The following is a 25718-nucleotide window of genomic DNA, read 5'->3' as shown; positions in this document are numbered from 1 at the left end:
GCTTCTTCTTTGCTGAGCGGCCTTTCAGGTTATGTCGATATAGAACTCGTTTTACTGTGGATATAGATACTTTTGTACCTGTTTCCTCCATCATCTTCACAACATCCTTTGCTGCTGTTCTGGGATTGATTTGCACTTTCGCACCAAAGTACGTTCATCTCTAGGAGACAGAACCTTCCTGAGCGGTATGACAGCTGCATGGTTCCATGGTGTTTATACTTGCGTACTATTGTTTGTACAGATGAACGTGGTACCTTCAGGTGTTTGGAAATTGCTCCCAAGGATGAACCAGACTTGTGAAGGTCTACAATTCTTTTTCTGAGGTCTTAGCTGATTTCTTTTGATTTTCCCATGATGTCAAGCAAAGAGGCACTGAGTTTGAAGGTTGGCCTTGAAACACATCCACAGGTACACCTCTAACTGACTCAAATGATGTCAAGTAGCCTATCAGAAGCTTCTAAAGCCATGACATCATTTTCTGGAATTTTCCAAGCTGTTTAAAGACACAGTCAACTTAGTGTATGTAAACTTCTGACCGACTGGAATTGCGATACAGTGATAAGTGAAATAATCTGTCTGTAAACAATTGTTGGAAACATTACTTGTGTCATGCACAAAGTAGATATCCTGACCGACAAGACATTTGTGGATGGTTTAAAAATGAGTTTTAATGACTCCAACCTAAGTGTATGTAAACTTCCGACTTCAACTGTTTTTTAACGTTGGCTCTCACATAATCATATGTTTCTAGCCTTTTCAGCTTTAGTTAATATCACTGCTTCGATGACTGCTTCGTCCCCTCATCTTAATATCCTATTAAAAATAAACACTCTATTCAGAGAAGGATTCCCTTGAAGTACCCACTTGAACATTTTATCAAAAGTACCCTGATATCAGTGATTGCCTCAATCCGTTCTGGACAGTCAGTTTGTGGATTTCTGGACAAACAGTTTCGTCCATCTTTATTCTCAGGTTATGGGCTGTCTTTCTCTGGCATAAAGTAAGACACAGGCAAACAGTAAACAGGTTAGAGCTTTGTATGCCAATGAGTCAGTCTCATGCATCACCCAGCAAACTGAGAGTTGAATAAGAGACAAGCAGCGATGCTGATGGGGACAGGCACCCATGTTCATCTCCATTCCACATCCTGTGACTGTCTTATTAGTGAAAGAATAACATTATAATGGAAAGGCTTTTCATGGCAGTTTGCTGTACGGTGATGCTATTGATTGATATCAAGTAGAAGTTGCTACTGTTATGTATCTGTTCAGTGACAAGTTGGTTCTCCTGTGTTCAGATGTTTGCCAATTTTCAATGGTCAAGTAGCAATATATTAGCAATTCATTTATGCAGATTTTAATGTCAACCATGCATTTAAAATGGGCATTTACTGTTTGCTAAATATAAGTATTTGTCTGATGGTGTCATTTTGAGGTGTTTAAAAAACAGGAAATGTTGATGTGTGTGAGCGAGATAGGGTTGTAAACAGACAGGAAAATATGCTGTCACACAGAGAGGGGGAGTAGTAAACAGATAGATGGAGAGGGACAGAGAGAGAGGGGGGGAAGAGAGAGAGAGAATGATAGGGGGAAAGAGAGAGAGAAAGAGAGGGGGAAAGAGAGAGAGGAGAGAGAGAGGGAGGGAAAGAGAAAGAGATGGGGAAAGAGAGAGTGAAAGAGAGGGGAAAGAGAAAGAGGAGAGAGAGAGGGGGGTGGGGGGGGGAAGAAAAGAGAAAGGGGGACGGAGAGAGTCAGAAAAAGAGAGTGAGGGAGAGAAAGAACGAGAGGGAGAAAGGGGAAGGGAAAGCGAGCGAGTGGGAGTTGTTTGGAGAAGGGGGAAAAAGAGAAAGGGGTAAGGAGACGGTGGTACTTTGTTTCGTCCGTGACACTCAGAGCCTCCCAGTCAGTGTTATTCTGATTTCTCTCTCTCTGGTTCTCTGGTTGGATTGGCATCACCCTGGCTTTTCTTCCTGGCTGCACTACAAGGACCCACTACATCTCCAAGGAAATGTGTGCAGGAAGATGCACTGTCTGTTTGTGTATGTATGTGTGAATGAGTGAGTGTGTGTCTGTCTCTGTTAATGCATTCCTGGCTGGATGTTTGCGTCGTGTGTGTTTATGTGTCAGAAGAGGAAGAGGCAACAAGGCTACCGTTGGGGTTCTGCAGTGTGAGTGACCCAGCTGGGGTCCAGTCTCTCCCGTGTAGGCAGGTAGGAGCTCTGTCCTGCTCTCCTCTCCACCTGGCCTCCATGAGTTTATCTGAGGACACACATCTCCTCCCTGGAAGGTAGGTTCCATAGAAAGGCACGGTGTGGGGCTGCATGGTGTGGGGCTGTAGGCAGGGTGTGGGGCAGGTTGCATGGCGGATCCTGTCTGTCTACTGTCAGTTCAGTGTTGGGGATTAGCGGATTACAATGCTGGTTCAGGGGATCACTATTGCTGATGCAGCTCGCTCTCTCCATCTCTGTCCGTCTGTCTGTCTGTCTGTCTGTCTGTCTGTCTGTCTGTCTGTCTGTCTGTCTGTCTGTCTGTCTGTCTGTCTGTCTGTCTGTCTCCCTTCCTGTGCTCTCTCAAATCTGTTATAGTTTAAGCAATAAAGCCCGAGGGGGTGTGCTATATGGTCAATATACCACAGCTCAGGGCTGTTCTTAGGCACGACGTGAGGCGGAGTGTCTGGATACAGCCCTTAGCCGTGGTATATTGACCATATACCATAGACCCTGTGGTGCCTTATTGCTGTTAAAAACAGGTTACCAACGTAATTAGAACAGTAAACATGTAGTTTTGCATCATACCCATCTCATATACCACGGCTTTCAGCCAATCAGCCTCCAGGGCTCGAATGACCCAGTTTATAATGGTTAGTTTGGTACTGCTATAATTAAGTGTTTGTGACATATCACCTGATGTAATATTGTTGTCAGGGGAACGGCTGAAAAAGCAGGATTCAAAAGTGTGTCAGCAGTGCTGTACGTGTCCATGCATGAGTTAATATAACTGGATGTTATCCAATAAGGTTGAAGCACTATCTGGAATAGATTTAGATGTTCTGTGTTGTGGGTCTCTACGGATTAGATCAAAGCAACAATGGACTGTGTCTAGCTGGACTTTTGTAGATTGCATATTTCAGAAATGAAAAATGTAATGACAGATGTTAGTACTAGCTTTTAGATTTCATGGACAGTTGCATGCTCCAATCTTACATAATGTCTGCTCACAAACATGAATAAAACCATTACACGCTTACTGACTGTGAATGGCGATAACTAACTGTGAATGCTGCATAACACCTGCAGTCTCCCTGACTACAAAACAAAACATTACCTCTCCTCTCAGTAGAAAGAAAATCCACCCCTCACCTCTTCGGGACCTCAAAATGGGTGATATTACCAAAGATAAGTGGGGCGCTGGTTCAGTGAACCCCCACCATCTGACCTCTCCACTGTCCACTGGAAAAGGATTCAAGCAGAAAAATAACCTGAAATTGCACGTGAAGATCCACATTGGAGAAACCATATCATTGCAATCTTTGTGACAACTTTTCCAGCACTAGCACTCAGTCATGACTGAGAGGCTTGAAAGACTCAGTGGTATGAGAGAAGGCCGTTTTTGAGATGAGGAGGAAGAGGAGGCCATTTGTTAGATGAGAGGAGGAAGAGGAGGCCGTTTTTTATGGCTGATAAGATAAGGTAGGCCCTACTTCATCTTAAAGCCCATTCAGATTATGTGTTTATAATAATCTAATGTAAAAGAGACATCACAACACATGCATACTAGGCAACCAGAGGGTTGACCCACACTCCGGGTCATATTTAGATTCATGACTATGACTAACGCGACTACATACATTAACTGCATATATATTTTTCATATGCTGACAGACACCAATTTCCAGCTGAGTATAGGCTACATGCAGTCGCAGCATTTGCTGGCCTATAGCCAATACTCTAGTCAACAATAACCCCATCAATCGTCTTCAAAACCAATCATCTCTTCAGTCCAACTGAGACCGTGGTTCTGGTAAGAATGCTGCCCAAAAAATGACAGTACATTAGCTCTGGGCAGTTACTGCTGATGAATGTAGTCTACCATTCAGCACAGACCATCAAAGCCGAGTTATGCTGTGGCATGTCGTCAGAACACTGTGTGAAACTGCAGCATTATGGTGACTAGTTTAGTTGTCTGCTCTGGGTCGGTTGAGAAGGCTGTTACATGGAGAACACACACACGGTTCACCTCGGTCCCACGACCTCATGGAATCTCCCGAGGCCCACTAGGGGGACATGACACATAACATGCCCCATGTGACATGTGTGTGAGGCATGGGGTTTTCAACATAATTACATAGCCCATACTTCATAATTACATAGCCCATACTTCATAATTACATAGCCCATACTTCATAATTACATAGCCCATACTTCATAATTACATAGCCCATACACAATTCTACTCAATCATCATAACTGGCTTTGACCTCCAAAATTCAATGATCCATTCTAATGCAAGTGAAAACAAAATGAAAGGCATCCAGAGGGACCGTATCATATGATTACCGTCTGAACTGTAGCTCTTTTATAACTACAGCCAAGATGGAGACACAGTTTGAAGGTCTTGGCAAGGTTTTTTTATGGATGCTCTGCAAGCATAATCGTGTCACCGCTCACATGCTCATTCATGCGGCGAATGCCTCACAACCAAAATTGCACTGTACACGGCCACCACCATGCTTCAACAGGCACTGATTCCCCAGTTATCTCCGCTGAGTCAAAACAATCACACTGTATGAGCGACATTTCTCATTAAAGTGGAGTCTTACGTCAGACTGATTCAATTTACCTGAAGGGGAAAAGGGAACGTTTGACAGACATCCAGCCAACAGTAAGATGAGAGCATCAGACAGACATGATCAGACCCCACTGTCTGGAGTCTGGACCTTCGTCTCCGGAAATCAATCTCAAGTGTTTTAGAGACAACAGTCACAGAGCAAAAGAGAAAGTCTGTGAGTCACTGAGAAATGCAGGCAGATGTGACCATTCAATCACAGGGTTCAGTGTCTCTGCAATTATCAGCATTACTGGCTGTGTTCAAAAAGGTAGAGACTAGAGACACATAGAGGGAGATACAGGAAGGCATAGATACATTATGAAAAACAACACAGTAGTGTGTCAATTGTAAATGATTGATTTTCAATATGTGTGCAGGCCAATCTAAGTTTGGTTTGGATGTTTAAACTGGCTCTGTGGCAACGTCTAAAATGGTAACCTATTTCCTATATAGTGCACTACTTTTGACTTGGGCCCAGTAGTGCAATAAATAGGAAGTAGGGTGCCAAATGGGATGCAACTGTGTCAATTTCTATCCAGGGCAGCCAGTTAACTACAGCTGACCATTAGCTGTTGCACAGTTCAGCTGGCCCACACAACATCAGATCAGCCACAGTTGACCAGCGCTGCAATTCAGCTGGTCAACCAGTGGTCATTCAGCTTTCTAATGTGGTGACAAGCATGCACACACACACACACACACACACACACACACACACACACACACACACACACACACACACACACACACACACACACACACACACACACACACACACACAAAATCACACTTGTGCTGTACTCATGTAACAAAGGTTGGTTATGATTCCACTTCCCACTGCAGAAATATGTATTTGATGTTTATGTATTCCTATTGGTTGACTGAAATTACATATCAATAAGGTGTTTTGCCATTGGTCATGCTTGCAGATAGGTGGAGATCGCAAACGTTAATTCTTCCCAGTCTGATATTGACATGTACGAGATCACTATGTACATTTCCTGATATACAGTATATAGACATGTGCCTTCAGAAGTCTCCGGTGCCAGAGAAGATGGCTGACGTTTTACGTGCTCCTAACCGATTGTGATTTTATGTTATTTTTTTTGCGTTGTTTGTAACTTATTTCTTTACTTATTTTGTACGTAATGTTGCTGCTACCGTCTCCTATAACCGAAAATAACTTCTGTACATCAGAACAGCGATTATTCACCACGAACTGGCAGAAGTTTTTTTTCCTTTAACGAGTCCGACGAGCCCGACGTGAACGACATACTGCTTTTCCGGGAACAGGCCCAAATTCCTGTAATTTGCGTGAAGAGACGACGGAGAAAAAGAGGACGGAGGTCGGGTTGCCTTCTGAGAATTCGTAGGTGATCGAATAAACTCCCCCTGCCTTCCGTTCTACTAGCTAACGTGCAATCATTGGAAAATAAAATCGACAACCTACCAGGAAGATTAAACTACCAATGGGACATTAAAAACTGTAGTATCTTATGCTTCACGGAGTCGTGGCTGAACGACGACATTATCAACATACAGCTGGCTGGTTATACACCATATCGGCAGGAGAGAACAGCGGCGTCTGGTAAGACAAGGGGTGGCTGACAATGCATATATGTAAACAACAGCTGGTGCATGATATCTAAGGAAGTCTCGAGGATTTGCTCGCCTGAGGTAGAGTATCTCATGATAAGCTGTAGACCACACTATCTACCTAGAGAGTTTTCATTTGTATTTTTCGTAGCTGTCTACATACCACCACAGTCCGGTGCTGGCACTAAGACCGCACTCAATAAGCTGTATTCCGCCATAAGCAAACAGGAAAACGCTCATCCAGAGGCAGCACTCCTAACAGCCAGGGACTTTAATGCAGGGAAACTTAAATCTGTTTTACCAATTTTTTATCAGCATGACCACCTTTACTCCACACACAGAGACGCGTACAAAGCTCTCCCTCGCCCTCCATTTGGCAAATCTGACCATAATTCGATTCTCCTGATTCCTTCTTACAAGCATAAATTAAAGCAGGAAGCACCAGTGACTCGGTCAATAAAAAAGTGGTCAGATGAAGCAGATGCTAAGCTACAGGACAGTTTTGCTAGCAAAGACTGGATATGTTCTGGAATTCTTCCTATGGCATTGAGGAGTACACCACATCAGTCATTGGCTTCATCGATAAGTGAATCGATGACGTCGTCCCCACAGTGACTGTCGCTTTCAAGGAGCAGGACTCTAACCCGGAAGCTTATAAGAAATCCCGCTATGCCCTCCGACGAACCATCAAACAGGCAAAGTGTCAATACAGGACTAAGATCAAATCGTACAACACCGGCTCGTCCGATGCTCGTCGAATGTGGCAGAGCTTGCAAACTATTACAGACTACAAAGGGCAGAACAACCGAGAGCTGCCCAGTGACACAAGCTTACCAGGCGAGCTAAACTACTTCTATGCTCGCTTCGAGGCAAATAACACTGAAACATGCATGAGAGCACCAGCTGTTCTGGACGACTGTGTGATCACACTCTCCGCAGCCGATGTGCGTAAGACCTTTAAACAGGTCAACATTCACAAGGCCGCAGGGCCAGACGGATTACTAGGATGTGTACCGCGAGCATGCGCTGACCATCTGGCAAGTGTCTTCACTGACATATTCAACCTCTCCCTGTCTGAGTCTGTAATATAAACATGTTTTAAGCAGACCACCATAGTCCCTGTGCCCAAGAACACTAAGGTAACCTGCCTAAATGACTACCGACCTGTAGCACTCACATCTGTAGCCATGAAGTGCTTTGAAAGGCTAGTCATGGCTCACATCGACACCATTATCCCAGAAACCTTAAACCCACTCCAATTTGCATACCGCCCTAACAGATCCACAGATGATGCATTCTCTATTGCACTCCACACTGCTCTTTCCCACCTGGACAAAAGGAACACCTATGTGAGAATGCTATTCATTGACTACAGCTCAGCATTCAACACCATAGTGCCCTCAAAGCTCATCAATAAGCTAAGGACCCTGGGACTAAACACCTCTCTCTGCAACTGGATCCTGGACTTACTGACGGGCCGCCCCCAGGTGGTAAGGGTAGGTAACAACATATCCGCCACGGTGATCCTCAACACAGGTGCCCCTCAGGGGTACGTGCTCTGTCCCCTCCTGTACTCCCTGTTCACTCATGACTGCACGACCAGGTACGACTCCAACACCATCATTAAGTTTGCCGATGACACAACAGTGGTGGGCCTGATCACAGACAACGACGAGACAGCCTATAGGGAGGAGGTCAGAGACCTGGCTGTGTGGTGCCAGGACATCAACCTCTCCCTCAACGTGATCAAGACAAAGGAGATTATTGTAGACTACAGGAAAAGGAGGACCAAGCACGCCCCCATTCTCATCGACGGGGCTGCAGTGGAGCAGGTTGAGAGCTTCAAGTTCCTTGGTGTCCACATCACCAACATACTAACATGGTCCAATCACACCAAGACAGTTGTGAAGAGGGCACGACAAAGTCTATTCCCCCTCAGGAGACTGCAAAGATTATGGCATGGGTCCTCAGATCCCCAAAAGGTTCTACAGCTGCTCCATCGAGAGCATCCTGACTGGTTGCATCACTGCCTGGTATGGCAACTGCTTGGCCTCCGACCGCAAGTGTAACAGTATAGCTTTCGTCCCTCTCCTCGCCCCAACCTGGGCTCGAGCCAGGGACCCTCTGCGCACATCAACAACTGACACTCCGCGAAGCATTGTTACCCATCGCGCCACAAAAGCCGCGGCCCTTGCAACGCAAGGGGAAACCCTACTTCAGGTCTCAGAGCGAGTGACGTCACCGATTAAAACACTATTAGCGCGCACCACCGCTAACTAACCAGCCATTTCACATCGGTTACACTCACCCCCCTTTTGACCTCCTCCTTTTCCGCAGCAACCAATGATCCGGGTCAACAGCATCAATGTAACAGTGTAGGTTCCGTCCCTCTCTTCGCCCCAACCTGGGCTCGAACCAGGGACCCTTGCACACATCAACAATTGACACCCACGAAGCATCGTTACCCATCGCACCACAAAGCCGCAGCCCTTGCAACCCAAGGGGAACAACCACTTCAGGTCTCAGAGCGAGTGATGTCACTGATTGAAACGCTAACTAACTAGCCATTTCACATCGTTTACACAAGGCACTACAGAGGGTAGTGCGTACGGCCCAGTACATCACTGGGGCCAAGCTTCCTGCCATCCAGGACCTCTTTACAAGGCGGTGTCAGAGGAAGGCCCTAAAAAGACTCCAGCCACACTAGTCATAGACTGTCCTCTCTGCTACCACACGGCAAGCGGTACCGGAGCGCAAAGTCTAGGTCCAAGAGGCTTCTAAACAGCTTCTACCCCCAAGTCATAAGACTCCTGAACATCTAATCAAATGGCTACCCAGACTATTTGCATTGCACCCCCCCACCCCCCTCTCTCTTTTACACCGCTGCTACTCTCTGTTATTATCTATGCACAGCCACTTTAATAACTCTACCTACATGTACATATTACCTCAATTACCTCGACTGGCCAGTGCCCCCGCACATTGGCTCTGTACTGGTTCCCCCTGTATATAGTCTAGCTATTGTAATTTTACTGATTCTCTTTAACTAAATGTTACTTTTATTTCTTACTCTTATTCGTATTTTTTCAACTGCATTGTTGGTTAGAGGCTTGTAAGTAAGCATTTCACTGTACAGTCTACACCTGTTGTATTCGGCGTATGTGCCTAATAAAATTTGATTTGATTTGAGAAAGTATTCAGACCCCTTGACTTATTCCACATTTTGTTGTGTTACAGCCTGAATTCTAAATGGGTTCAATCTTTTTTTATCACCCATCTACACACAATACCACATAATGACAAAGTGTTTTTCAAAATCTTTGCACATTTATTGAAAATTAAATGTAGAAAGTAGCAATAACCAACAACCAACTTGACAGAGCTTGAATAATTTTTTTAAGAATAATGTGCAAATATTGTACAATTCAAGTATGCAAGCTCTTAGAGACTTACCCAGAATGACTCATAGCAGTAATCACTGCCAAAGGTGATTCTAACATCTATTGATATTTCTGTATTGCTGCTATGAGTTTTGAAAGGGATGACACACATCACATTGGTCTGTAATGAAGCGTTCCAATTTACTGTATATTCAACATGTTAAAAAAGGACCGAGAGGTTTTGGTTGTTTGCCTTAAAAAAAAAACAGGAGCTGAAATATTAATGTCAGACCGTGCCTGCGATGAGACGTGAGTGAGAGGGTCTTTTTGAAGTTGTATCATGATGGAGTTCTTATTGGTGTCTTTGTTAGAGTAGCAAAGCCCGGCTGTCTCTGTCTTTGAGAGAACACCCTCAGTCTCCGTTTTATGTAACATTTGAATGTTAAGTAGGCCAATGATGTGAACTCAATGATCTTGGTGCTTGGTGAGGTTTAAATAAAGAAAACCTGCTTGTGATGGTTAATAGTTATGGCACACATGGTTTAATTTACCCCTGGCTCAAGTACCCAAGTGAGACACTAGATAAACACTAAACCGACTTGAGATGAAATTAGAGATATAGGTGGGTGTGACTTAACATGTTTGTTTAAATTCACATTTTCCACCCACAAATTCATGAAGGTGAAATATGACTGATACATTAAACGTACACAGTTCCATGCGTTGTCATGACACGATCAGCAAATTCAGACAACCAACCCATTTGCTAATGGTCTGTCAAGCATCCACGTAACATTATAGCCTACATGTACCTGAACATATCTCATAGGGTTGTTCTGCAATCCTGTGGAACATAATGTCAGTCTATTGGAAATTGATATTCAGGTCAATGGGAAATGTACGGAGTAATGAGTTGTGTAGTGTTCCTCCTACCAGACTCAATTACTGAGAATCACTACGTTATTATAGCCTTCCTTATACGGCACCGGTGTTGTAATACATTTGAAGCATTTCCTAGAGTTGTGGTGACGTAATTATGTCTTGCTGTGTAAGATATTAAAATACTGATTGGAGCATGGCAACACGTTCAAGGACGCTCCCTATATGGTTGAAAGGTGACCTAAAAGTTTATTTTTAACACAGTTCCCTATTGACTTTGCTGTCTGTCATACTGGGCACATAGCATTTCATATTAGGGTGTACTTTATAAAGGGATATAAATAGCTTATAAATGGTTCATTTGTTTATAGAAAGTTAAAAATCTGATAGGCAATAAACATATCCTATCCTTTCTTCAATTTCAGTTACTATATATGCCATAGAAAAGTAAGCACACTTGGTAACTTATATAACCTCAAACCCATAAGGAGGGATGCTTGGTTAACCTACATAACCTCAAACCCATAAGGAGGGATGCTTGGTTAACCTACATAACCTCAAACCCATAAGGAGGGATGCTTGGTAACCTACATAACCTCAAACCCATAAGGAGGGATGCTTGGTTAACCTACATAACCTCAAACCCATAAGGAGGGATGCTTGGTAACCTACATAACCTCAAACCCATAAGGAGGGATGCTTGGTTAACCTACATAACCTCAAACCCATAAGGAGGGATGCTTGGTAACCTACATAACCTCAAACCCATAAGGAGGGATGCTTGGTAACCTACATAACCTCAAACCCATAAGGAGGGATGCTTGGTAATGTCACAGGAAGGCCAAAAAGATCATCAAGGAGATCAACCACCCGAGTATGACCTGTTCACCCTGCTATCATCCAGAAGGCAAGGTCTGTACAGATGCATCAAAGACAGGACCGAGAGAATAAAAAACATCTATCTCAAGGCCATAAGACTGTTAAATAGCCATCACTAGCCAGTCTCCACCCAGTACCCTGCCCTGAACTTAATCACTGTCACTAGTCGGCTACCACCCGGTTACTCAACCCTGCACCTTAGAGGCTGCTGCCCTACGTACATAGACATAAAATTACTGGACAATTTAATAATGGAACACTGGTCACCTTAATAATGTTTACATACTGTTTTACTCATTTCATATGTACAGTTGAAATCGGAAGTTTACATACACTTAGGTTGGAGTCATGAAAACGCGTTTTTCAACCACTCCACAAATTTCTTGTTAACAAACTATAGTTTTGGCAAGTCGGTTAGGACATCTACTTTGTGCATGACACAAGTAATATTTCCAACAATTGTTTACAGACACATTATTTCACTTATAATTCACTGTATCACAATTCCAGTGGGTCAGAAGTTTACATACACTAAGTTGACTGTGCCTTTAAACAGCTTGGAAAATTCCAGAAAATGATGTCATGGCTTTAGAAGCTTCTGATAGACTAATTGACATAATTTGAGTCAATTGGAGGTCTATCTGTGGATGTATTTCAAGGCCTACCTTCAAACTCAGTGCCTCTTTGTGTGACATCATGGGAAAATCAAAAGAAATCAGCCAAGACCTCAGAAAAAGAATTGTAGACCTCCACAAGTCTGATTCATCCTTGGGAGCAATTTCCAAATGCCTGAAGGTACCACAGTCATCTGTACAAACAATAGTATGCAAGTATAAACACCATGGGACCACGCAGCCTTTATACCAGGATGGAGACGCATTCTGTCTCCTAGAGATGAACGTACTTTGGTGTGAAAAGTGCAAATCAATCCCAGAACAACAGCAAAGGACCTTGTGAAGATGCTGGAGGAAACAGGTACAAAAGTATCTATATCCACAGTAAAACGAGTCCTATATCGACATAACCTGAAAGGCCGCTCAGCAAGGAAGAAGCCACTGCTCCAAAACCGCCATAAAAAAGCCAGACTACGGTTTGCAACTACACATGGGGACAAAGATCGTACTTTTTGGAGAAATGTCCTCTGGTCTGATGAAACAAAAATAGAACTGTTTGGCAATAACGACCACCGTTACGTTTGGAGGAAAAAGGGGGATGCTTGCAAGCCGAAGAACACCATCCCAACCGTGAAGCACGGGGGTGGCAGCATCATGTTGTGGGGGTGTGTCACGACTTCCACCGAAGGTGGCTCCTCTCCCTGTTCAGGCGGCGCTTGGCGGTCGTCGCCGGTCTACTAGCTGCCACCGATCCTTTTTTCTTTTTCGTTTGGTCATGTCTGTTTTGATTGCTCACCTGTGTCTTGTTTAGGTTGTTTAGTTTGGGTATTTATTCTTGCCCTACCCACTTTGTTTCGTGCGGGTTTGTTTGCGTTTTTCCTGTCTGTGGTTTTGGGTGGCGTTTATTTTGTTTATTTTTCCTATCAGTTGTTTTTCCCTAGACTTTGTTCTAGAGGATTTTTGCGGACTGCATTTTGTCTGTACCTGAAGTGTTTTGATGAACTGTAATAAATACGCTTTCTCCGTATTTACTCCTCTCCTGCGCCTGACTTCTACACCCACCTCTCGTAGAGAGTTCTGACAGGGTGCTTTGCTGCAGGAGGGACTGGTGCACTTCACAAAATAGATGGCATCATGAGGTATGAAAAGTATGTGGATATAATGAGGAAACATCTCAAGACATCAGTCAGGAAGTTAAAGCTTGATCACCAATGGGTCTTCCAAATGGACAATTACCCCAAGCAAACTTCCAAAGTTGTGGCAAAATGGCTTAAGGACAACAAAGTCAAGGTATTGGAGTGGCCATCAAAAAGCCCTGAACTCAATCCTATAGAAAAGTTGTGGGCAGAACTGAAAATGTGTGTGCGAGCAAGGAGACCTACAAACCTGACTCAGTTACACCAGCTCAGTCAGGAGGAATGGGCCAAAATTCATCCAACTTATTGTGGGAAGCTTGTGGAAGGCTACCCGAAACGTTTGACCCAAGTTAAACAATTTAAAGGCAATGCTACCACATACTAATTGAGTGTATGTAAACTTCTGACCCACTGGGAATGTGATGACGAAATAAAAGCTGAAATAAATCATTCTCTCTACTATTATTCTGACATTTCACATTCTTAAAATAAAGTGGTGATCCTAACTGACCTAAGACAGGGAATTTTTACTAGGATTAAATGTCAGGAATTGTGAAAATCTGAGTTTAAATGTATTTGGCTAAATTGTATGTAAACTTCCGACTTCAACTCTATATACTGTATTCTAGTCAATGCCATCCTATTCAACTATTGCTGTATATATACCATTCCATCCTACGTATTCTGCAGACATACTAAATATTCTATCCACATACTGTCCATAATACCTATATTGTATATACATCCCATCACATATACAGTTCCAGTCAAAAGTTTAGATTTTTTTATTATGTATTATTCTTTATTTTTAACTATTTTTTACATTGTAGAAAAATAGTGAAGACATCAAAACTATGAAGTAACATTCAGTGAGGGAAAAAAGTATTTGATCCCCTGCTGATTTTGTACGTTTGCCCACTGACAAAGAAATGATCAGTCTATAATTTTAATTATAGAAAAACTCATGAAAACTCAGAAAAACTCATGTCAAAAATGTTATAAATTGATTTGCATATTAACGAGGGAAATAAGTATTTGACCCCCTCTCAATCAGAAAGATTTCTGGCTACCAGGTGTCTTTTATACAGGTAATGAGCTGAGATTAGGAACACTCTTAAAGGGAGTGCTCCTAATCTCAGTTTGTTACCTGTATAAAAGACACCTGTGTACAGAAGCAATCAATCAATCAGATTCCAAACTCTCCACCATGGCCAAGACCAAAGAGCTCTCCAAGGATGTCAGGGAGAAGATTGTAGACCTACACAAGGCATCGCCAAGCAGCTTGGTGAGAAGGTGACAACAGTTGGTGCGAATATTCGCAAATGGAAGAAACACAAAAGAACTGTCAATCTCCCTCGGCCTGGGGCTCCATGCAAGATCTCACCTCGTGGAGTTGCAATGATCATGAGAACGGTGAGGAATCAGCCCAGAACTACACGGGAGGATCTTGTCAATGATCTCAAGGCAGCTGGGACCATAGTCACCAAGAAAACAATTGGTAACACACTACGCCGTGAAGGACTGAAATCCTGCAGTGCCTGCAAGGTCCCCCTGCGCAAGAAAGCACATATACATGCCCGTCTGAAGTTTGCCAATGAACATCTGAATGATTCAGAGGACAACTGGGTGAAATTGTTGTGGTCAGATGAGACCAAAATGGAGCTCTTTGGCATCAACTCAACTCGCCGTGTTTGGAGGAGGAGGAATGCTGCCTATGACCCCAAGAATACCATCCCCACCGTCAAACATGGAGGTGGAAACATTATGCTTTGGGGGTGTTTTTCTGCTAAGGGGACAGGACAACTTCACCGCATCAAAGGGACGATGGACGGGGCCATGTACCGTCAAATCTTGGGTGAGAACCTCCTTCCCTCAGCCAGGGCATTGAAAATGGGTCGTGGATGGGTATTCCAGCATGACAATGACCCAAAACACACGGCCAAGGCAACAAAGGAGTGGCTCAAGAAGAAGCACATTAAGGTCCTGGAGTGGCCTAGCCATTCTCCAGACCTTAATCCCCTAGAAAATCTGTGGAGGGAGCTGAAGATTCAAGTTGCCAAACGTCAGCCTCGAAACCAATGACTTGGAGAAGATCTGCAAAGAGGAGTGGGACAAAATCCCTCCTGAGATGTGTGCAAACCTGGTGGCCAACTACAAGAAACGTCTGACCTCTGTGATTGCCAACAAGGGTTTTGCCACCAAGTACTAAGTCATGTTTTGCAGAGGGGTCAAATACTTATTTCCCTCATTAAAATGCAAATCAATTTATAACATTTTTTACATGCGTTTATCTGGATTTTTTGGTTGTTATTCTGTCTCTCACTGTTCAAATAAACCTACCATTAAAATTATAGACTGATCATTTCTTTGTCAGTGGGAAAACATACAAAATCAGCAGGTGATCAAATACTTTTTTCCCTCACTGTATGGAATCCTGTAGTAACCAAAAAAGTGTTAAACAAATCAAAACTTTAGATTCTTCAAAGTAGCCACCCTTTGCCTTGATAACAGCTTTGCACACTCTTTAAATTCTCTCAATCAGCTTAATCTGGAATGCTTTTCCAACAGTCTTGAAGGAGTTCCCACATTTGTTGAGAACTTGTTGGCTGCTTTTCCTTCACTAAAAACATTGGGTTGAGGTCTGGTGATTGTGGAGGACAGGTCATCTGACGGAGCACTCTATCACTCTCCTTCTTGGTCAAATAGCCCTTAAACAGCCTGGAGGTGTGTTGGGTCATTGTCCTGTTGAAAAACAAATGATAGTCCCACTAAGCGCAAACCAGATGGGATGGCGTATCGCTGCTGAATGATGTGGTAGCCATGCTGGTTAAGTGTGCCTTGAATTCTAAATAAATCACCAACAGTGTCACCAGCACCCCCACACCATCACACCTCCTCCTCCATGCTTCACGATGGGAACCACACATGCAGAGATCATCCATTCACCTACTCTGCGTCTCACAAAGACACAACGGTTGGAACCAAAAATCTCAAATTTGAACTCATCAGACCAAAGGACAGATTTCCACCAGTCTAATGTCCATTGCTCGTGTTTCTTGGCCCAAGCAAGTCTCTTCTTATTGGTGTCCTTTAGTAGTGTTTTCTTTGCAGCAATTTGACCATGAAGGCCTGACTCATGCAGTCTCCTCTGAACAGTTGATGTTGAGATGTGTGTCAGAACAGAAATTACAAGATTATGTTATAATGCTGTTATTGCATCAAATGGATGTTTTAAGCAACAGAATAGGGGGTTCTTAGAACACTTTAATCTGTGTGTGTTCTACTGACGATGGGCCTCTTGGAGGCTTAACACTGACAGAAGATTTACGATGTCTTTGGATGATAAGCCTAACAAGACCGCATTCCATAGCATGAGTTATTGTTTCTGTTCTATAAGGTACCAGGGAGAGATGACTCCGGGGCCAGACCCTGGTCTCTACATAATGAGAACAGTTTTACAGCAGATACTGTCTGCTGTAAATTATAAGCATCTTTCATACAAATCTTAACCTTGTGACCCATTCCATACATCTGTTGTTTGACATGTAGACTGAAGGGGGCTATAAAAGGGCTCTGTCGTTGGGCTCTCAACGAATCACTTATGGGTGGTTCGTTGACAAGCTCCATTACTGCAGTAATTCAATAATAAAGTTCACTTGTTTTAATAATTACAATAATTCCACAACATGTGTCTGTTACTTGAACTCTGTGAAGCATTTATTTAGGCTGCAATCTGAGGTGCAGTTAACTCAAATTACCTTATCCTCTGCAGCAGAGGTAACTCTGGGTCTTCCTTTCCTGTGACAGTCCTCATGAGAGCAAGTTTCATTATAGCGCTTGATGGTTTTTGCGACTGCACTTGAAGAAACTTTCAAAGTTCTTGACATTTTCTGGATTGACTGACCTTTATGTCTTTTTTTGAATTAATACATTTTTTTCTCCCTTTCATGGTATCCAATTGGTAGTTACAGTCTTGTCCCATAGTTGCACCTCCCGTACGGACTCGGGAGAGACGGGGGTCGAGTGCCGTGCGTCCTCCGAAACACAACCCAGCCAAGCCGCACTGCTTCTTGACACAATGTCCGCTTAACCCGGAAGCCAGCCGCATCAATGTGTCAGAGGAAACACTGTACACCTGGCGACCGTGTCAGCGTGCATTGCACCCGTCCCGCCACAGGAGTCGCTAGAGCGCGATGGGACAAGAACATCACTACCAGTCAAACCCTCCCATAACTCAGACGACGCTGGGGCAATTGTGCACCGCCCCATGGTTCTCCAGATCGCGGCCAGCTGCGACAGAGCCTGGACTCGAACCAGGATCTCTAGTGGCACAGCTAGCACTGCAATGCAGTGCCTTAGACCACTGCACCTCTCGGGAGGCCTTGACCTTCATGTCTTCAAGTAATGATGGACTCTCATTTTCTCTTTGAGCTGTTCTTGCCATAATATGGACTTGGTCTTTTACCAAATAGGGCTATCTTCTGTATACCACCCTACCTTGTCACAACACAACTGATTGGCTCAAATGCATTAAGAAGGAAAGAAATTCCACAAATTAACTTTTAACAACTTGTTAATTGAAATGCATTCCAGGTGACTACCTCATGAAGCTGGTTGAGGGAATGCCAAGAGTGTGCAAAGCTGTCATGAATGCCAATAGTATGCAAAGCTGTCAAGGGTGGCTACTTTGAAGAATCTCAAATATAACATATATTTTGATTTGTTTAACACTTATTTGGTTACTATATGATTCCATATGTGTTATTTTATAGTTTTGATGTCTTCACTATTATTCTTATTAATAGCTTATTTGCTGCAATTTTAAACGTTTTGGCATGGGGTGCAGAGAAAATGTTGCCGTTTTAAAGCTAATTTTCATACAATTCTAAAGTGTATTCATGTGATATTTGAGTGACTCCAACGTTACTACAAAATCGATGGACTAAAAAACCTAGCTAAAAAATGTAAGCTGAAATAGACTAGTTGATCTGGACATTTCTGAAAAGTTAATAGCTCTCTATGGTATACAATAACTGTCATGACACGAGGAAAACTGATGGTGCACCACCCAATTTAGAAATTGCATCTTGTGCATTCTACTATTACAACTATCAAGAGAAAGTTGAAAGCCGGACTCAGTTCCTTAAAAAACTATTTTTTGGGGGGGGGAGCCCGCGCCCTCCCTGCCGACTCGTCGGGGCCCCCACAGTTTGGGAACCACTGGTCTAGAGAGATTGTAGCCTCTGGAGGACTGGGAGGCCCACTCAGAACACAGTGGTGCTCCAGGCCCTTTGTGGTCTGAATGGAACATGTTTGTCTCTGTATGGAACATGTGTCTCTGATTAATTTGATATACAGTATGGTAATACTGTATCTAATCAGGCTGTATTAGCAGAGGCACACGTTCCAGGCTGTATTTCCCTCTATTACAATGGCATAGTACAGTCGTATTCAAAAGTTTTGAGAATGACACAAATATTAATTTCCACAAAGTTTGCTGCTTCAGTGTCTTTAGATATTTTTGTCAGATGTTACTATGGAATACTGAAGTATAATTATAAGCATTTCATAAGTGTCAAAGGCTTTTATTGACAATTACATGAAGTTGATGCAAAGAGTCAATATTTGCAGTGTTGACCCTTCTTTTTCAAGACCTCTGCAATCTGCCCTGGCATGCTGTCAATTAACTTCTGAGCCACATCCTGACTGATGGCAGCCCATTCTTGCATAATCAATTCTTGGAGTTTGTCAGAATTTGTGGGTTTTTGTCTGTCCACCTGCCTCTTGAGGATTGACCACAAATTCTCAATGGGATTAAGGTCTGGGGAGTTTCCTGGCCATGGACCCAAAATATCGATGTTTTGTTCCCCGAGCCACTTAGTTATCACTTTTGCCTTATGGCATTGTTCGTCACCAAACTGTTCCTGGATGGTTGGGAGAAGTTGCTCTCGGAGGATGTGTTGGTTCCATTCTTTATTCATGGCTGTGTTCTTAGGCAAAATTGTGAGTGAGCCCACTCCCTTGGCTGAAAAGCAACCCCACACATGAATGGATGCTTTACTGTTGGCATGACACAGGACTGATAGTAGCGCTCACCTTGTCTTCTCCGGACAAGCTTTTTTCCGGATGCCCCAAACAATCGGAAAGGGGATTCATCAGAGAAAATGACTTTACCCCAGTCCTCAGCAGTCCAATCCCTGTACCTTTTGCAGAATATCAGTCTGTCCATGATGTTTTTCCTGGAGAGAAGTGGCTTCTTTGCTGCTGTTCTTGACACCAGGTCATCCTCCAAAAGTCTTCGCCTCACTGTGCGTTCAGATGCACTCACACCTGCCTGCTGCCATTCCTGAGCAAGCTCTGTACTGGTGGTGCCTCGATCCCGCAGCTGAATCAACTTTATGAGACGGTCCTGGCGCTTGCTGGACTTTCTTGGGCGCCCTGAAGCCTTCTTCACAACAATTGAACCGTTCTCCTTGAAGTTCTTCATGATCCGATAAATGGTTGATTTAGGTGCAATCTTACTGGCAGCAATATCCTTGCCTGTGAAGCTCTTTTTGTGCAAAGCAATGATGACGGCACGTATTTCCTTGCAGGTAACATGGTTGACAGAGGAAGAACGATTCCAAGCACCACCCTCCTTTTGAAGCTTCCAGTCTGTTATTCGAACTCAATCAGCATGACAGAGTGATCTCCAGCCTTGTCCTCGTCAACACTCACACCTGTGTTAACGAGAGAATCACTGACATGATGTCAGCTGGTCCTTTTGTGGCAGGGCTGAAATGCAGTGGAAATGTTTTTGGGGGATTCAGTTCATTTGCATGGCAAAGAGGGACTTTGCAATTAATTGCAATTCATCTGACCACTCTTCATAACATTCTGGAGTATATGCAAATTGACATCATACAGACTTTGTGAAAATGTATTTTCAAAACTTTTGGCCACGACTGTACAGTCCCCTTAACACATCTACCACAACATACTCCACAAGGAAATCAACAGCTACTGGCTGAAGCTCACACATTCGAACTCTTAACAAAAGTCTTGGTTCAGTGCTCAACCCAGCTGTTGTTTCAATTCATTTCAAGGCCCAGTACAGTCAAAATTTGTTTTTCCTGTGTTTTATATCACATTGTACAACAGCTGATGAGACTAACACTGTACAATTGTGAACAATTTTGATCAGTGTTATTTCCTGATAGTTGCTGGTTGAAAATACAATCTACACAGGACCATCTAATCAGCAGGTTTGCATGGGCAGGAGTTTTGGCTTTCCATGGTGACATCACCATGCGGTACATTTTTTATAGACTAATAACAAAGAGCATTCCAAACCTCCAATTACAGCTAGTTTTCTCCTCCCCACTAAAACCACTCCAAAACAGTCCTAGCAAAATTCTTGCTTCAGAAATAGTTTTGCTAAAAAGCAACTTTTGCCCATTTTAACGGAAATCTTTTACTGTAAGGTAATTAATTGCTACCCAGAAATGATTTGATATTGATCTAAAAAAGTCTGCATTGGGCCTTTAAACCTTTCCAATTCTGATATTTATCCAAAGCAGATAAATGTAGACCAGATGGAACGACAAAAATAGTGTAGCGAATCCTTTGTTGTTGCTCACCTTCATGATCTTTTTGTCCACTCTCTGATGTTTTCCCTCATCACACATTCACTGATTATTAAATTAGTTGATTCAAAGAGAATTTGTGGCTGTAATTAACGCTAGCAAACATTACGTAATGACATAATTGTCAATTAACTGTGCTACTGTTCTATGACTAACAGTTACACTCCCTTCTGTCCACCCTCCTCCACTCCTTCTCTCTCTTTCTCCAGATGGGAAATGCTTCAGACACAGCCCTGTTTGTCTCCACAATCTCAAAGGAGCTTGACTTCCTCATGGGCACGCTCTACAGCATATTCTGTGAGTTCATATTCACTGCCAAGAGGTCATATTTCTTCACTGTTTATCCATTCACAACAAATTCTCACATTTTAGTCAATTTAATTCAAACTAGCAAGTTATCCAGTCACAGCCACATGCAGCTCAAATTAAGAGAAAATTCAAGGCATATACAATCCATTCATAGAGTACTGGATATGCTTCTATGCCTGGATGTATACCCTCCGATTTTCACATTCATAATTCTTCATCTATGTTTTCAGTTGTCCTTCTCTCGTTTTCATTTTATCATATTTCATTCTCTTTCTCTTCTAGGTGTTCTGTCTCTCCTGGGGAATGGCATCTTGATGCTTGTTGCGTATCGTAAGCGCTTGTCCTTGAAGCCGGCCGAGTTCTTCATCATTAACCTGTCCATCAGCGACCTTGGGATGACCCTGTCTTTATTCCCTCTGGCCATTCCCTCTGCATTCGCTCACAAGTTTGTCATATTCTTTCTCTCTTCTGGCTCATGGAACAAAAAACTAAACTCTCACTGTTATTCTGAGTTGTAATGATAATGAAGGAATATAACATTTTATACTGCCTAACTCTCATCTCTCTCCACTGTGTAGGTGGTTGTTTGATGAGATCACCTGTCAGTTCTATGCTATGTGTGGGGTTCTGTTTGGTCTGTGCAGCCTGACCAACCTCACAGCTCTCTCCTCCATCTGTTGCCTCAAAGTCAGCTTCCCTAACTATGGTGAGTTAGATGTCAATGGGATATGATCAAACCTTTCTTTTTTACCGTACGTTAATCTCTGAGATGGTGAAATAGTCTGTTAAAACTGATGCTAACTAATTTGCCCTTTAGAGATGAATAAAGCACAATCTTATCTTATGTCAAAATGCACATTTCTCCGCCTTCCTTTTCCCCCTTTGTCCCATTTTCCATCCCCAGGTAACAAGTTCTCCTCGTCCCATGCCTGCGTCCTGGTGGTGGCTGTGTGGTGTTACGCCTCTGTGTTCGCCATCAGTCCCCTGGCACAGTGGGGACACTACGGGCCCGAGCCTTATGGCACTGCCTGCTGCATTGACTGGCACGCGCCCAACCACGAGCTGTCAGCCCTGTCTTACATCGTCTGCCTGTTCCTTTTCTGCTACGCTCTGCCCTGCACCGTCATTTTCCTCTCCTACACCTTCATCCTGCTGACGGTGCGCGGCTCTCGCCGGGCCGTCCAGCAGCATGTGTCATCCCAAACCAAAACCACCAATGCACATAGCCTCATTGTCAAGGTCAGAGTGTATCCCTGTGTCAGCAGTCCAGTTCACAACAACAACATAAACAGTTCAGGGATTATGCAATTCTGTTTATGGATAGACGAGTATAGTTTGCAGGGTCTGTGGCAAAGTTATAATGTATTATGTCGGCAGACTTTAAGTAAAGTAATATTGAATATTCATTCAATGTTTATGCCTATTTATATATGCAGAAATGTTTTTAATTATGTGTGTTTCTGAACAGTTGTCGGTAGCAGTATGCATCGGTTTCCTTGGTGCATGGAGCCCTTACGCCATAGTGGCCATGTGGGCGGCATTTGGTGATGCCACCATCGTGCCTCCTGCTGCATTCGCCCTGGCGGCCATCTTTGCCAAATCGTCCACCATCTATAACCCTATGGTCTACCTGCTGTGCAAACCCAACTTCCGCAAGTGTCTTTGCCGAGACACGTCCACATTCCGCAATAGGATCTGCAGGGGCAGCCCCCGGCCTGAACAGAAAGACCCCTTTGGATCCATATCACAACCATCCCAGAGAAACAACAAGGAAATGAGCATCTCATACGGACAGCCAGAGAGCCCCGTAGCGTGTCTGCACTGTGCTGAGGATGGAGCTCCTTGCCAAACAGGGACCACGTCCCAGAGGACTGCCTACATACTGACCGGCTCCACCTACGGCAAGGTGACTGTCAATCAACTCTCTGCCAATCTGCAGGCTGATTTCCTCTAGTATTGCATCAGAACTGCATCCTACCCTAATCGTTCAGACAGGGATGGTGAGATTGCCAGGGGGAAAGAGATGGCCAGGAAGGGAGAGACTGACAGTAAAATGGCAAAAAGTCTTGGTTGAATCATATGTTGCAATCTGGCACACAAGCCAACATGACAGTATCTGTGTCAGTGAGAGATGATGGGCCCATCTTAACTCATCAGCATTTTCTGACATTTGCATGTACCTCAGCAGCTGTTGCACTCATTCTTACCACAGCAAACAAGAGAATATTGAGAGTCCAATGTCTTACAAGTTGGTCAACACAAACAACCAAGAATATTAAATTGTACACAAAAGTGTTAACTGAACTATTGAAATATATTTATAAAAGACAACATTTGTTATTATTATTAAGTGCAGTGGATTTATCCAGGAAAATCATGAGGCAAGGAGACAGAACTAATGAAAATAGGTGCCCAATGATCCCACACATCATGCAATGTTCACATCTGTGTAGCGGGGACGATATGAAAATATTAAAGCTAATCATCATCAACTCATCTGGTTAAACTGTGCCGGTGAAGAGTGAGACCTTGGCTGAATTTTTCCTGACATATTTCCAATGCATTGCTGATAGAATTGGGCTGTAAAGTAGCCCTGGTTTCCCTTCAGACCATTGTGTTGCTGTGCTGTAGACCTTGATGTGTATTTGTAATAAGAGAGCATATCTATAGTATCATTATGACCTTATTGTAACTGTGAAACAAATGTTTGAGGCAGTTGCTGTAATTATCAAATTTTATTACAAAACGTTGAAACAACCAGTCTGGTGCTTGGTTATAATTGTTAGAAATTTAACTCATGTTTCAAAATTGTAAATCAAAACTGGCATACCTTTTGTTCTGATGGGCCAGTAGGTTCAGACACTCTGGATGCCATGGGTCAGGTAAAATAACCTCAATATTTGCAGTATATCAGAAGTCTGTAATGACATTAGATAAACCATCATTTCTGTTTTTAAGGTCATATTAGTCTCTGTGTCATTCAGAACAACAAACCTGTATCAACAACATGGACAGTTGGACGCAACAAACTGTGACTGAATATTTAATTTTCCTGTTAGCATGGTTCCAGGTTGATGACCTTTACCTTAATTGCCTTTGGCATTATCTGTTGAGCAGATCCAAAGAGTGGAACCAACAGAATCTCTGAGAACTTCTGTTTCAGATAATTCCAATATTATTCAGGCAGTTGTGATGCAACTCAAGTTATTCTGGCACAACATCAAGGATATGTGGAAAAGTATTGCTATGGAACATCAATTCACAACTTGCAAAATATGTTCCTTTTGATAGAATTTATAACATATGCCTGCTAAATGCAGATAATATATATATATTGGGGGGAGGGGAAAGTCTGTGAATCCTAAAATTAAATAAACATAAAACAAATTATTCTGTCAGGTGGTTTGACTGTGTGTTGGCATACAGAGTTTTGTGAGGAGTATTTTATGAGCAGTCAATCTAGCTAATCAGTCAGAAATCTCCATTCTCTCAAAAAGGGGTTGCGGTGATGGTGCGCAGGACATGAAATCTCGGCTGCAGTCACCTCATTTTTCCACTTGTTTGATCTGAGATGAATCAGAGTGAACAGGAATTTGCATTTTGTACGAAAAGTGCTAATTCTATATGAGTGGCCCGCATAGTTGTGTTTCTTAAGGCCTACAACAACAACCCCACTGACTTTATCAAAGCTGACAGGCTAAATAATAATGAGTGGTTCACAGTGAAAGCAGTTACATAATAAACAGATGTAACTCTAACATGCAGTGAAGCTCAACATCTGATTAGGTCATTTTTTGTCATGCCTACATACTGGACAAGCTTCACCACTGTTAAAATTCTTACATTAGTACAGTAAAAAGTATTAAACGAAGTGGAAATTAAAAACATGCAAAACAGACAGTCACGCTGTCTTTGTAAAATACCGTGCTACTCATTAAATACAAGCTGATGATTAATCTGACTATTTGCCATTTGTTTCAAAATGAACTGCAGTGCACCATTCAAGCCGTTCATCCCTTTCACTCCCTTCCCTCATCACTGTTCACCCCCTCTCACAACTGCTCTTTCATTTTCCTCCCATCTCCCTTTATCATCCCCTCTCTACGCTCTCCCTCTGATGAAACCCTCAAGTGATTATAGTGGGTCGTGGGGTTTGGATCGTTTTGCTACACCAGCTGTTCCAGAGCTTCCGACTGCTCATGGCACACAGTCAGCGCACAATGCAAATGTATTTTGCCGTGTTTATTTCTCAGCCTGCTGTCAACGCCTCAGAAGATACTGGGGGGCATTTCTGCTCTGGTGTGTGGTGTGTGTGTGTGTGTGTGTGTGTGTACGCTGGAGTTGGTGTGTGTGTTTGTGTGCGTGTAAATTAGTAATTCCATTTCGCCTTGTATTTATACAAATGTCAGTTATGTAATTAGTATGTCAGTAGTAAGGGTTGTCCTGCTCACTTGACGGATGGCTTGGACTTCTT

The 25718-nt window shown here is 43.1% G+C and overlaps 1 protein-coding gene across 1 annotated transcript; it reads left to right on the top strand.

Moving 5' to 3' along the window:
• The first annotated feature begins 1780 nt into the window (after positions 1–1780).
• LOC106572452 (opsin-5) lies at positions 1781–24001 on the top strand. The gene is made up of 6 exons (XM_014146647.2): positions 1781–2286; positions 21145–21232; positions 21527–21689; positions 21823–21950; positions 22149–22483; positions 22713–24001. The coding sequence occupies exons 2-6, from the start codon at positions 21145–21147 to the stop codon at positions 23196–23198; spliced, it is 1200 nt and encodes a 399-aa protein (XP_014002122.1). The 5' UTR covers positions 1781–2286; the 3' UTR covers positions 23199–24001.
• Positions 24002–25718: the final 1717 nt, after the last annotated feature.

The sequence above is a fragment of the Salmo salar genome, chromosome ssa15, assembly GCF_905237065.1.
Source record: "Salmo salar chromosome ssa15, Ssal_v3.1, whole genome shotgun sequence".
NCBI lineage: Eukaryota > Metazoa > Chordata > Actinopteri > Salmoniformes > Salmonidae > Salmo > Salmo salar.
This window is presented reverse-complemented; position numbering and strand designations above follow the sequence as displayed.

Bases quoted from the DNA above. Each gene is read 5' to 3' on its own strand.
- LOC106572452 (XM_014146647.2), top strand. From the start codon at position 21,145: ATGGGAAATGCTTCAGACACAGCCCTGTTTGTCTCCACAATCTCAAAG. The intron at 21,233-21,526 runs GTGAGTTCATAT...TTTCTCTTCTAG, and splicing joins CACGCTCTACAGCATATTCT to GTGTTCTGTCTCTCCTGGGG. The intron at 21,690-21,822 runs GTTTGTCATATT...TCCACTGTGTAG, and splicing joins CCCTCTGCATTCGCTCACAA to GTGGTTGTTTGATGAGATCA.